General features: G+C 42.0%; 1 protein-coding gene across 4 annotated transcripts in view; it reads right to left on the bottom strand.

Moving 5' to 3' along the window:
* The window catches only part of LOC131239771 (lysine--tRNA ligase, chloroplastic/mitochondrial), a 128,017-nt gene that overhangs the window by 68,180 nt on the left and 44,654 nt on the right, over window positions 1-15,183 (bottom strand). For all 4 annotated transcript variants that reach the window (XR_009168376.1, XM_058237636.1, XM_058237635.1 and 1 more), the window contains exon 6: window positions 4,921-4,989. Coding sequence is in view for 3 of the 4 variants with exons in the window: in XM_058237636.1 (XP_058093619.1) it covers window positions 4,921-4,989 (69 nt within the window). In the remaining variant the exon portion in view is untranslated. The remainder of the gene's footprint in view (window positions 1-4,920; window positions 4,990-15,183) is intronic.

The raw sequence follows: 15,183 nt of genomic DNA, 5'->3' as shown, positions 1-15,183 counted from the left end.
ATACGAGATGCTACTTGCCCCCTACTTCTCTGATCAGGGCCGAGCTGACAGCTGAGGCTGAGACTGCAAGATATAAGAACAAGGGCTCACCTTCTTCGAGTTTAGACAGTAGGGGTGGTGAACCTAAATACTGTTTCAGTTGCTGGAAGGCCTGTTCGCATTCCGACGTCCATTATGCCTTCTTATAACCCTTCAGTTGTTGAAAGAAGGGGAGGCATTTGTTCGTAGCTCTGGATATAAATCGTTCTAGCGCTGTTACTCGTCCAGTGAGGCATTGTACCTCCTTGACAGTCCGAGGTGGACTCATGTCAAAGAGTGCTTTGATCTTGTCGGGGTTCGCTTCAATGCCCCTCTGGCTAACCTAAAACCCGAAGAATTTACCGAAGCCAACTCCGAAGACGCACTTCGCGGGATTCAGCTTCATTTGATATTCTCGGAAGATGGTGAAAGTTTCTCCGAGATCTGTCAAGTGATTGGACGCCTTGACGCTCTTCACAAGCATGTCGTCGACGTATACTTTCATGGTGTGCCCAATCTGTTTGACGAACATCTGATTCACTAGCCTTTGATATGTGGCCCTAACGTTCTTCAGGCCAAATGGCATGACCCGGTAACAGTAGAGGCCCTTGTTTGTGACAAAGGTAGTCTTCTGCCTGTCTGGGGGATGCATCGCGATCTAGTTATACCCGGAGTAAGCGTCCAAGAAGGAAAGTAGTTCGTGCCCCACGGCACTGTCTACCAGCTGATCAATTCGAGGCAACGGGAAGCTATCCTTCGGACACGCCTTGTTCAGATCCGAGTAATCTACACAGACTCGCCATTTTCCGTTGGCTTTCTTGACAAGGACCACGTTTACGATCCAATCGAGATAGTATACTTCCTCTATGAAGCCGGCGTCGAGCAGAATGGAGACTTCGTCGACTATGGCTTCATATCGCTCGGCATCGAACAGTCTCCTCTTCTGCTTATGATCCGGGTCCACATTCAGCCTATGGACCATAAAATCCGGGGAGATCCTGGGCATGTCCCCATGCGACCATGTAAATACGTCTCTATGTTGCCGTAAGAAGGTCAGCATTTCAGACCGTTATTCAAGGTTCAACGATGTTCCGAGTTGAACCGTATTACTCGGGTCTGCCTCGTCGAGTGGTACCTTCTCCAAGTCTTCCACGAATGAGTCTTTCGCAGGTCCTCTAGGATCTAGAATATGGACAGTGAGTGCTTGCTTCACGAACCCTTTCTTCACTGTTATAGCATAGCATCTCCGAGCTTCGCGCTGATCACCTCGGAGGTATCCTGTTCCGCCCTCGGCGGGGAACTTCATCATCCAATGATAGGTGGAAACAGCTGCTCTCATTGCATTTAGGGAAGGCCTGCCCAGAATGACGTTGTGTTCTAATGCACATTGACAACAAGAAAGTCCACCATCAGGGTGGCTTGATGTTGTCCTTCTCCCGCAGTCACAGGGAGGGAGATGGCTCCTTCAAAAATTACCCTTTCTCCGGCAAAGCCGTGCAGTGGGGTCTTCACAGGTCTGAGATGTGACCTTGGAATTCCCATTCTTTTAAAGGCTTCGGAGTAGATTACGTCGGCCGAGCTTCCGGTGTCGACCAAGATGCGGTACACTTTGTGGTTTGCTATGGTCATAGTAACCACCAAGGCGTCATCGTGCGGGTGCTGAATTCCACGCGCATCATCTTCCGTGAAGGTCAGACTGCACAGGGTAACCCGGAGTTCCTTGCTAGGCCGCTCGGTCAAGTGGACGTAGTGCTCCGGATCGGACTTCCGAGAGTGGGCTTTTCGAGCCCGGTTTGAGTCTCCTCCACCAGACAAGCCACTGAAGATGGTGCGGATTTCGGCTAGCTCTTCGGGGGGTTGCTCGGCTGTTCTCGCTCTAGCTCTTCTTTCCGAGCGGTTTTTTCTCCTTTGGCGTATCGGCGCAGATGTCCCTTACGAATAAGGGTCTCAATCTCATCCTTGAGATCCATGAAATCAGCCGTGTTGTGGTCGTGATCCCGATAGAAGCAACAGTACTTGCGCTTGTCTCGATGATCGGGGTCGGCCTTCATACACACAAGCCAATTCAGAAGCTTCTCCCCTCGGATGTCCAGTAGAATCTGCTCAGTGGACGTACTGAGGGGGGTATAGGAACGGAATTTTTCCTCTGGTTTTCTGCTTGGTTGACGATCGCAACGGGCGCGGTCATCTGGTCCCTTGCTGGTCGGTTGGGATTCTTCGTTACTAGGCCTCTTCCCCTTGACAGTCGGCTCCGTCATTTGAACATTCTTGCAGGCATTGGAGAATTCCTCAGCGTTAGTATACTTTTGGGCTCTGGTGATGAGGTCAGCTAACGTCTTTGGCGGATTCTTCCCAATAGAGAAGGTGAACCTTCCTTCTTTCAAACCACCGAACACGGCGGAAAGTGCCATCTTGTCATCGTAATCCTCCACTTGTAACGCTTCCTCATTGAAGCGAGCGATGTAGTCCTTCAATGACTCCTTAGGCTCTTGTTTGATGGTGAACAGGTGAGTATTCGGCTTCTGACTCTTCTTACCACTTATGAACTGGGTAAGGAATAATCGGCTAAGTTCTGCGAAGGAACCGATGGAATTGGGTTTGAGTTGACGGTACCAACTCCGAGCGGATCCTGTGAGTGTGATCGAGAACTCCCTGCACATCATTGCATCCGTTGCTGTCTGGATTTGCATCCACGAACGATAAGCTTCCACGTGCTCGGATGGGTCACCGGACCCAGAGTATTGGATGACGGGAGGTATCCTGAACCTCTGTGGCATCACCTCGTACAGGATCGGCGAGGTGAAGGGAGGCTCGGTCTCTTCCATCATTGCCTAAACGGCGGCAGGAACTAACAACGGCTGCTGCTTCTTTTCTAGTGTCAGAATTTTGTTGTTGAGCTCCGCGAACCGTGTTTCCTAAGGATCTTTGTTCTCAGCCACTATCTCATGGGTGTTTTCTATTTCGGGAGTCTTCATTCCCCTCTGTTCCAACTCGTGGCGGAGATCTATAGGTGTCAGGGCCGAGGTGACCGAGGCATTTGTCGGAGCTCGAGTAGCTGTGTTCCGAGCCGAAACTCGGACTTGGGTCAGGGGAGGATTCTGAACCGAAACTGGTGCCCGAGGGCGTTGAGGCCCCTCGGATCTCATACTCCTCGGCGTGGAGTGAGCTTCCACAACCGGACCAATCGGCTCAGGAACAGGGTTTTCCTAAGCAGGATGCGGTTGCGGTTCTTGTCGCTGCTTCATCTGGTTACCCTCGTCGTTCAGGGCCTGTATCTCGCTTTGCATAGCTCGATACTTACTTGCCCGATTGCGAGAACGCTGGGAAGGCCCTGGGGCTGATTCAGCGTGAAGTAGTGAAGAGGAACAGGTCTGCTCGTTTTGCTCTGGTTCCACAGCTGCTACTTTCTTCTTTCCTCTCGCCATTATGCTTAAGAATAGGAACCTGACCTTTCATATCAAGTTCCCACAGACGGCGCCAAAAATGTTGATGACTAAATCTGGACGACTCTCCGCTCCAACTCGCGAATTCCGAATCGCCTCAGCCTCTTGAACCTGCACACTTGCAATGAGCAAAGGAGACCCTGGTCTAAGCAAGGGACCCTCCGATGCCTAAGTCAGGTCAAGGGAATCTGAGTCTAAGTTGAAGAGTAAAGGGAGAGTACAAGATGTTACATACCTGTAGCAATGGAGTCTCATTGTATTTATACCTTACTATCGAGCGGTCCGGGTCCGTTAATCTCGGCATGATTCGCTCAATCAGTGGGATACTGGGATCATAGAGATATGATCTGTAATCCGGGGATCGTGTAGCGTATCGTGCGTATCTGCGACCGAAACAATCGGTCGTGTCCGCCTAAGGTAGTTTCCTAGTTTAGGACATGAAACGTCCTCATCCTGCCTCGGCCTCAGCTCGAGATCCCAGGCCAAAGAAGCCCTAATTTCGAGCCTCAAACTTAGATCAACATGCACAGGAGCCTCCGCCATTGAGTTGTTAAACAGAGATCGCGTCCCGAGCCCCGGCCCGGACTCATGATTGACTTGACTTTAGTTATCTGTCGAATATTCTGGAGGTCTTCCCTCCGAGTTCCGAGGCGGACGGCGGACCTGTCCTACCGAGTCGGGTTTTCTTGCAATGGGTGACATTGATGTGAGTGGCCGAGTTATCCGTTTTTGGTCAGGCAGTAGTAGGGCGGTCCGAGATCTTGCATGATCTTCATGTCGATTATCTCGGTCTTAGCTTACCCAAACCAATAATCTCGGCGCAAGGGTTTGATAGGGACCGAGCCGAGCATCTTCCCCAGATCGGTCCTAGTATTTTACTCTTACGTATCTGATCTGACTAGTGTAGCTTTGGGCCTCAGAATTAAAGGGACTCAGATATTCCCATAACACACATGACATTGTTTAAGAATTTATTTCCTATTTACGCCTCCATACTTGCATCTTTCTTTACATAGTTTTAGTACTAAACATTTCCATGAATGACCTCTTAACTTTTTACAATTCACACAAAGATCTATGTTAACCACACAATAAGGATCCAAAATTCGTATGAGCACACCTATTTAAGATATTAGAATTCACTGTCATTATGCTATCGCAAGACAAAATCATGTGGATTTAGCCCAAGTAAGGATCATAAAATTCCTGAAACATTAAAGCCTACTTATCGAGATTTTCAAGGAGAAAATATTCCTTGCTAACTCAATATCCATACAACAATGGATTAACTATTAATGAAATGTAACCCTCAACTTATATAGGATCTAAATAGTTTTCTTCCAGGAGTTTGACAAAATAAATAAGCCATTGGAAGATAATTTTACGTAGCAACCAGACAGAATATATCAATTAAGAGATGAAGTAAATGTATAAAACACATGCTCAAGAAAAACGCAACCTGGAGAACCGGAGTGTCGACTTCAATGAAGTCCAAAGATTCCACCGTCCTTCGAATCTCTGACACAATCTACAAGAATAAGGTAAGATCAGCGAAACAAAGCTCAAGCCATAATAAAACTAACACAGTATGAAGAAATTGTTGGGAGTGAGAAAAAATTGTAAACTAGATATTCCAGTGATTAGCCACAAAAGTAAACAAAGATCACACGATACTATCTTTTTGTGGAAGTACTAAGATGATCTGGCCCAAAAAAAGAAAAATTGCAAATTCATGAACAAGATGAGAGAAGCAATGGCATTTAATCTCATTGACATAGGGGCTAGGGCATCCAAGTTCTATCTTGAAGGATACCTCATAAGTTGAAAAGCCAATCAAACTACTGATATCAAAAACATCGGACAATAATTATTGAAAGGTAATTCAGATATTAATCATGTTTGTTAATGGTCCATATCGATCACATGTGGTCCCACAAGTCACAAATGGTCTGGTGGGCCATCTTGGTCTCATGTGGTTTCCTAAGCTTTCTGGGCGTAAATATGTGTTCAGTTGAGGTTTGGGCCCATGGGCTAATGTAATACAATAACTTAACCGTGAAAGGGCAATTTTGGATTTTTGCTTTTAAAGAAGAAAGCCCTGATAATAAAATAACAGGGCGAGGGTGCATGAGGCTATAGCTGTCCTCGCTCTTTCTCCTCACTCTCTCTTCTTTCTACTTTCTCTGTCACAATCACATTTTGGAACAATGTTAAACACCGAAATCATTTTTCCCAACAATTGCTTTCATTCTCTTAGAAAATGACACCCATAAGCTCAATGTTGAGTTACAAGAACGATAATCAATAGGCATGGTATAATGAACCACGCAAGTTTCGGTCACACAGAATACCAATAGAAACAATCAACCAACTATACAGCAGTGTCTAATGCTCATGTAGAATGCTAACCCTCAGTCCCGCCTACATAGGATTGGAGAGAACACCCTAAAAAAGATCTTCCCTTTACCAACCCTTAAATTGGGTGAGCCCCAACACCTGAGATTCACTCTGCCCCTGGCCTTTCGAAAAACAGCTGTCATAGATTTAAGAGCCAATGAACAAAAATAATCCATTTAGGGGCAATTGGTTACTAGGAATGAATCCCTGGTCTTTGTGTAACATGTGGAAACTCAAATTTGGCTCCATGTTTCCTAGGAAGCCTATATTATATTCCGCTAACACAATAGGTTCTACTGGCTAGGAGAAGTCTAAAGTCTGTTTCGGTGCACATTGTGGTCTTTCCTGGGAAAGTATGAAATTTAGTTGGTCACAGACTCACAGTGCCTCCTCATGTCAGTCCCACATTTAATTGACCATGATTCTCAATGGTCACTCTGATTGGATATCTATAACAGTTTATCAATGACCAAAAAAACGGCCGGTCCCGATTGATCATATTGGAAAAAGACCGATGATTTTCAGATACTGTCCATCATGCATCGCATTTTCAAATGCCCCTCAAGAACCATTTTGACCAGATGATTCTAACCATCCAATCAATGGTCACACAAGTGCAAGACTCATATTGATTATAATAAATAAAGTCCGATCATAGATCAGGTCCATCCATGATGTGGGGACCACCTTAGCTCAAAATCATTTGGATCATATCCTAACCAACCAATCAATGACTATGAAAATTGATAGTCCATATTTGGTTACACTAGAAAAGGTCATTTGGACAATCCATGATGTGGGGCCCGACTTTTATTTCCCACTCCTCTCAAAAGTAACTTTGATTGGATGATCCTAACAAACTAAACAATGGCTAAGAAATTTACGGTCCATATTGATTATACTAGAAAAGGCCTGGACATTGTGGCCATCCATGATGTGTGGCCCACCTTCCCATCCCTCAAAATCACCTTGGTGGGATGATCCTAACCATCCAATCAATGGTACCAAAAATGGACAGTCTGTATTTATTATACTAGAAAAGCTCTATCATTGACCTAAACCATCCATCATGTCCGGCTTTGATAACCAGCCCTACCAAAAACCACTCTGATTGATGATCAAAACCATCTAATCAATGGCTAGGAAGGGCTATCCATATTTATTATGAAAAGAAAAGGTCCACCTAAGAGCACAGGGATAGAAGGAACCATAAATTCAAATGTTCGAGTCCACAGATACTTTCGTAGTAAAAGAAGCTTTGAGAAAGATGAAAACAAGAAAGGCACTTGGACCAAATGGCATACCGATGCCTATAATATTGATCATTCATTGAAATAAAGAGCCAAATCAGGTCGTTAAATGTATTTTCTTGAAATATTCATCTTCACAAAAGGGATATAAGCATTTGGAATCTGAACACTAAAAAGCATCATCTCCATGAATGTTAAGTTTTGTTAAGACGCTCCATATTTTTTCTATAGGTCAGGGGGAGCACAATTTTATGGTTCTTTTCTTGAGTCTAGTCTGATTGCTTCCGCTCATTTTAAACCCGATAATGTTAAAGATAAGTTTGTTTCTTATTCACAATCGACTAAACCAGACTTCAAGATGTATGAAAGAAAAAATGTTTGTACTCCAATTCTTCCTCAAAGCACCACGAAGCATGCTCCTTTGCAAGCGGCAATGATAGTATTCCTACTAGCTTGCCTATTTATACAAATCCATATTTAGACTCATCCTTGGATTTGCTTGTTACTACCAGAAAAAGAAAAGAAAAGAAAAGAAAAAAAAAAAAGAAATAAAAAAAAAAAGACAAAAGATTATACTTCTCATCCTATTTAACGTTTTGTTTCCTATCATTTTTTGTTTCCAGTTCACAGGTCCTTTGTTTCTACCCATGAGTGGTCTTCTTCCACTATTCCTAAAAATCTTAAACATGCTCTTAATTCTCTTCTATAATGACAAGCTATAGAGAAGATGGTTACCCTTGAGGGAAATCATACATGGGAAATGACTGATTTACCAATTTAGAAGAACTCAATTGGTTGTCGTTAGGTGTACGCTCTTAACTACAACCTTAATGGTAGGTATAGCTCGATATAAAGCTCATCTCGTAGCTAAAACATTTACATAGACATATGGTGAGAATTATTCTGAGACTTTTGCTCCTATTGTTAAGATACATTTGTTACAGCCTATGGGTGATGATTTATCTTGCTGCTAATTTAAATTAGCGGTACACCAATTAGATGTTAATAATTTTTAATTTAAAATATATATATATATGTTAAGAATACCTTTTTGAACGATGATATATGTTAAGAATACCTTTTTGAATGATGATTTGACTAAAGAGATTCATATGCTTCCCCCTCCTGGTTTTGCCAAACAGGTGGGGTAGAAAGGTAAGTCGTCTTAAGAACGCTATATATGGTTTAAAGCAGGCTCCTTGAGCGTAGTTTCAGAAGTTTAGTGGGCCCTTATTCATATTAGATTTACTCACATTCATTCTTACCATTATGCATTCATTAAGTTGCATGTACACGGTATTAGATTTACTCACATTCATTCTTACCATTATGTATTTGTTAGGTTGCGTGTACAGGGTATCATCGTTGTGAGTGTGCACGTGGATAATATCGTTGTTACAAGTGATGAAGCTAGTGCATCTTCTAAGTTGAAACTCTAAGTAAGGTTTTTAACATTCAAAGATTTAGGATCACTAAGATACATTCTTGGGATTGAAGTCTATCCCTCTAAGACGGGCATTATTTTGTCTCAACGAAAATATAACCTTGATTTATTGACTTCAACCGGTAATCTTGGCGTCAAACCTATTGATTCATAGTCAGAGGTTAATAAGAAGCTTTGAGCAGATTATAGGGAACATCTTGATAATCCTTACACGTTTGGTTGGTCAATTGATATATTTGACTATTACTCGCCTAAATCGATCCCATGCAATGAGTTTGATTGGCCAGTTCATGCATGCATGCTCCTCAATCCAGTCACCTTGAGGCAGTTTGTCACATCTCACGCAACATGGAATCTTCTGCAGGACGTGGTATCTTGTTTAGTTATAATAATAATCTTGATATCGATGGCTATTTTAATAGTCATTAAAGAGGTTCACTAGATGATCGACGCTTTACGACAAGATATGTACTCTTTCAAAGGCAATCTCATTACCTAGAAAACAAAAAAGCAGACAGATTTTGCACAATCTAGTGTTGAGGCTGAGTACCGTGCTATGGAGAATACTGCATGTCAAATTTTGGGATTAAAAGTTTCGCTATTGAATTGGGATTTCCAGGAACGTATTCATAATAGTAACGGTGGCTGTAATGGCCACCATCATTACCATTACGATACGGACCATAACAGCTGTTACGGCCACTTTTTTCTTTTGAAAAAAAAAAAATCTATTTTGGCCCCATTACGAGGCCGTTGTAGGCCATTTTTTCTATAATGACCCTATAGTTGTTTCAGCCCTGTAATACATAACAGTTACCACCATTAATGTTACGTAACCGTTATAGCATACCATTATTTCTAGTTAAGACTCCTATACCTATGTATTGTGACAATCAATCGAATCTAGTTTTTCATTAAAGCTCACTTTATTCTTGAGAAGGTTGCTGTTGGCATTAGTTCTACTCCCTTTGTTTCGTCTACTACTCAACTCACGGACATCTTCATTAAGGTTCTTAATCTTGAAGTTCAAACCGCGTTATCTATAACATCTTTGGGTGGAGAACATGCCTTAGGAACAGAAAGAATTGGATCGGAGTCGAGAACAAGTATAGGAAGAATCAATGATTGGCGCTCCTCATGATCTTTCGAAAGATATGGAACATTTTCAAGAAACTGACGTAGAAACATAACATTTTTTACGACCAGATCAAGACACTTATATAACCTTTTGGGAAGCTGGATATCCCAAGAAAACACAATTAATAGCTCGATCTGACAATTTATTTCGATAGAATCCGTATTGAAAACATAAGAAACACACCCAAAGACTCATAATGGAATTTCAGGAATCGGGTAGAATGTCGAGAAATATTGAATAGGAGACTTACCGCCAGGAACCTTCGTAGACAAACAATTAATTAAATAACAAGCAGTAAGGCCAACATCCGACGAAAGGTACTTGAAAACAGATATACCTATGAGAAGAGCACGGGTGATTTCTAGAAAGATGTATATTCTTTCTTTCAGCACTACCGTTTTGCTGGGAGGTGTTATGCACGAGTAGTTTAAGAATTTATACTATGCTCTTGAAGATAAGGCAGCATAGAATGAGAAAGGTATCCCCTTGCATTATCAATACAAAGGGTTCCAATATTTATATTAAATTGATTTTGAACTCAAGCAAGAAACATTTTGAAGATTGAACCAACCTTGTCTCTCTTTTTCATCAAATAAATCTATATCATACATGACACACCATCAATGAAGGAGAAAGTATTTAAATCCATTAGAAATTAATCGGAATCTACCCCATACATCAAAATGAACCAACGAAAAAAATTATTGGACCTATTTATTCCATGGAAGGATAAACAACCTATGATATTAAGCCAAAACACAAGCCCTACATTAACAATTCTTGATAGCATTAGACACAACTGACTGACATAACAAAGACTATAGGACTGAATTAGAAGAATGACCAAAACGACAATGCCAAAGATAAAGATCCTCAATAAATTGACTTGAAGAATTCGAATGAAGAATGTTATATAACCCATCCTTCTCAAGTCCACAACCAAGCAACTTCATCTTGAGAATCTAAAAGACACAATAATCTCGAAAAAAAAATGTCACACTACAATTTAGATCCTTCGTAATTTGACTCACAGACAACAGATTAGAAGCAATATTAAGGACCAATAAGACAGAAGACTGAGGTGAAGCCAAAACAGTATCATTTCCCTTAATAGGTGTCAAGTTACCATTTGGTAACTTCACACAATCTAAATGAAGATCTAAGGTAAACAAAGAAAAGAAACAGTTATACCTATCATATGATTAATAGCCCCCAAATCAATTATCCAAAGACTGGACTCGGAAGCAGTGCGAAGAGTGATGAAGGTATTACCTTTTTTAGCCAAATATGTAAATGGGGAGATCTTGCTCTAGGTGTCATCCCTTAGCAAAGCATCATACTCACTTTTTTAGAGATGGACCACATCCCCAGCTAGATGAACCACAAGTGACTTCACCAATGGAGCTATTTCCCCAATAATACGTGGGGTGATCTACCATGAAGTACCTAGCAGTAATCAACAATGTGGCCATATCAGCCACAGTGAATACACAAAAGGTTTGCACCATGACAACGACCAACACCCTGACCACGCCCACAGCCTGCATCTCGACCTTACCATCCAGTAGCTCTACCTCTTCTAGTACTAGAATTATCAAAATTTCCAAACCCAATGACAAAAGCATATTTCTCAACGACGACAGGCCCCATAGCAGCATAGCGCCACTCATCTCGTAATAGTGCCACTCATCTCGTAAAAGCAAAGCATAAAACACTATTTAGGGAAGGTAGAGTAGGTGAACCAAGAATCTGAACCCGCACAAGTTTAAAATCATAAATAAAACCTACTAACAACTAGAATATCCACTTTTTCTCAATACCTCATTTATATGCCTCTTTATCGGAGGTACAAGGAAATTGAAGATCATACAGACAGCAAAGACAATTCTTGCAACAAACCACACAATTTAGCATAATAATAATAATTTGAACACTTCCCGTCTCAAAGTCCCAATCTCCTGGTAAATATTGTGAATCCGAGCCATATTATTACGATCGGATTATAATTCATTAGAATTCAACCACATCTTAAGGGCAGTAGACAATAAGAAAAGGCCTTTTGATAAGGACATCCGAGCACCTTTTAGAGTTTATCATAGGAGGAAGAGAGCTGCCATGGTTTCTTTATGGCTAGGTGATCATTACATGGAGCTCAGTGGGCCCAATTCGAGTTCCTGGCCCCGTTGAAGACCCCATCTGCATGATCGTGCATCTTTGAAGACCTTACGCTAGGAAGATGCATGTACGTTGCTTAGTTGGAAGTGTTGGACCACTGGATTTCACATGTGGACCGTTGGATCGTGACCGTGGATCATCTTGATTGTGAAGCCATTGAGATGGTGCAGTTTAGTTACTTTGCTTATTTATTTTAGGTATTTTTGTTTATTTTATAATTTAGTTGAAATAAGGGTGCTTTAGACAGATTATATGCAATGAGGGTCTTTTTGTAAAAACACCCTAAAAAGACTATTAAAGGATTGAGCATCTCAAGCCCTAGTAGGACATTTGATGCAGGACGCATGCATGTAACTAAGTAAATAAGCCAGATCAATCAGTAACTTGATCTAAATAACCAAAATTCAAAAACTACACTAAATCATCAAATATATCAAGAATCAAGCATGTAACTATGAGAGGTTCAGGCCACATATATCAAACTACGCAATGCATGACCATTAAATATTAAAAGATGGGATCTTATGGATGTAGGAACATCCAAGTAGCATAGGAATTAGTTTAATTTCAAAAGGAGAAAGCAAATACTGCTTAGGGTTTGCTCAATTAGGGTTTAGGCCAACCTAGAGTTCATGGGATTTGGGTAAAAGTGAAATTAACGCTTAGGTTGCTTAATTGGTAAATGGATTTGAGGCTTCAAGTCTTAATAGAAGGGAAATGAGAGATTTGGATGGATGGAAGTTTGGAATTTAGGGCCTATTAGGGAAGTTGGGAATCTAGGGTTTAGGTGATTTGGGGAAACTTGTATATTTAGGGATCTAGGATTTAGGTTAGGATTAAGTATGAAATTCAATGGGGTTTTGATGTGGAAGCAAGAAGAAATCAAAGGGATGAAGGGTGGGCCGTACGGCCAGCTATAGGGGTTCACGTGTGTGGTCGAGCGGTCGCACATGTGAGTTATTTTGGCTAGGGTTTGGCGTTTCAATGGTTGGGTTTATACGGGAGGATGTAAAGAGGAAGAGAGGTAAGGATTTTGGTGGGTTTTGGGAAAAGGGGAAGAAGAGAAGATAAAAACTTGAAAGAAATACCTCTTTAAAGGAGAATACGGAAGATAAGTGGAAGCATCGCACCCCCGTCGAATAAGAATGGCTTCTCACCAATCCTAATCTCCAAATTACATGGAGAATACTTCAAATCACATGAAGTATCTAAAATGTTCTTTAATGCATAAAACAAAATAAACTAAATCTTAATAAAGTAATAACTAAAAGCTAAGACACCTAAGTCCTAAAGTGTCCATGATTGAGGCGGGCCACAATCAAAAGTGGGTAAACAACCCAATACTTGCAATCCAACCGTCCGATTGATGCATGCACTCGATCCAACGGTCCAAAACTCGACAATACGCAGCCCACGTGCATCTTCCCAGTGTGGGGTCTTCAAAGATGCATAAACCATGCACGTGAGCTCTTCTACGATGGCTAGGGATGAGATCTGCACCCTGCAGGCCCCATGTAACACTCGTCTAGCCACAAATAAGGTTGTGTTGCCATCCTCCTCCGCTGGTACACTCTGAACGGTTGGATGTCCTCATCAACTCTCCCCGGCTAAGAAGTCTTTGCCTCTGGAGAAATAAAACGGCAATGTCGTTCTAGAAGATCCAGGTCAAGTCGCTAAAGATCTGCATATGTGATCCACATGTAACACTCGTCTAGCCACAAATAAGGTTGCGTTGCCATCCTCATCCGCTGGTACACTCTGAACGGTCGGATGTCCTCATCAACTCTCTCCAGCTGAGAAGTTTTTGCCTCTGGCGAAATAAAACGGCGATGTCGCTCTAGAAGATCCAGGTCAAGTCATTAAAGATCCGCATATGTGATCCAAATGTTATCGAAAGTAGGCCTATTTCTCAATGTGAGGAATTTCTGGAATCCTCCATGACCGGTGGAGACCACTTGCTCATCAAATATGTCTTCAATTTTCTCACTTCCAGCAGGTAAAGAAAGTATAGGTGGTAAGGGCTACGACGATGGATCAAGTAAAGGCCATGGATCAGGGAATACGTCAAGATCACTACTGTCAGGGACTATAAGAGGGTTTGAATATGGGTCAGGAGGTGAAGTAGCAGAACCCTTATACTGCACTAGATCTTCCACATTGTAAGCAGAACTAATTCCTATGGTAGGTGGAAGGTCTACTACATACACATTAGGACCCAATTTCTTTAGCATTTTGTACGGCCCTACACTACATGCTTATAATTTCTTAACGGCTCCCTGTGGAAATCGTTCAGGTCTCACACAAACCATTACAGTCTCCTGCTTGAAAGTCCTGAAATATGCAATGAGAATCGGCAAGTACTTCGTATTTTTCATTACTTACTCAACTACAGGTAAAACGGTATCCCAAGTCCTAATGAGATCTCCCACAAGGCATCTGAGCAAATTTCCAAGACTTCTATTAACAACAACAATCTGTCTATCTGTCTAGGGATGATAGGCTTATGAGAATTAATGTCTCGTCCCCATCGTGTGTCGTAGTGTCTTCCAAAAACAGCTCATAAAGCGCACATCGCGGTCAAACACTATAGTCCTAGGTAGACCATGTAAGCATATCACCTCCTCAAAAAAAGTTTAGCAATATTAGAGGCGTCCGACGTTTTAGAGCACGGAATGAAGTAGGCCATCTTGGAAAAATAGCTAACAACAACAAAGATGGAATCATGTTTCTTAATAGTCTTTGGTAAGCCTAACACGAAATCTATATTGATATCTTGTCACGGAATATGTGGCACTGGCAAAGGCGTATACAATCCCATATTTTGTTTCGCATGCTCTGTAGGATTCATTCGGTAATGTAGGTGATTAGGTAGAGACATAGAGTTGACCCCGAGACAAGATTAATGGCATGTTGTATGTCCCCGCGGAGGTGGGAGCTCATCCAGGAGGTCATCAGGAAAAACATCATTGAATTCCTCCATCATCAGAATCACTCCACATGGCAACTCCACATCAACCTGGGGTGTAACTTCCCTAGCCAAAAGAGCATACACCTCGAAATTGGTTTTAGTCTCTTTCTCAAATTTGTTTGCGTTTATAACATGCAGACACTGGGACTGGGGTTTCTTCACATCCTTCTGATCACCCCTCTTAACATCTCCTTTCTTATCTAGGGTGCTCTTTGGCAAGAGAGGGTTCAAGATAATCCCCTTGCCTTCATACATAAATGAACACGCATTTGAGCGACCGAATAGTGTGTGCTTCTATCATCCAACCAAGGCCAACCCAAGATGAAGTGGCTGACATCCATACGCACTAC

This window comes from Magnolia sinica, chromosome 3, assembly GCF_029962835.1.
Source record: "Magnolia sinica isolate HGM2019 chromosome 3, MsV1, whole genome shotgun sequence".
Lineage (NCBI taxonomy): Eukaryota > Viridiplantae > Streptophyta > Magnoliopsida > Magnoliales > Magnoliaceae > Magnolia > Magnolia sinica.
Note: the sequence above shows the minus strand (reverse complement) of the source record. Positions and strands in the feature narration are given on the sequence as shown.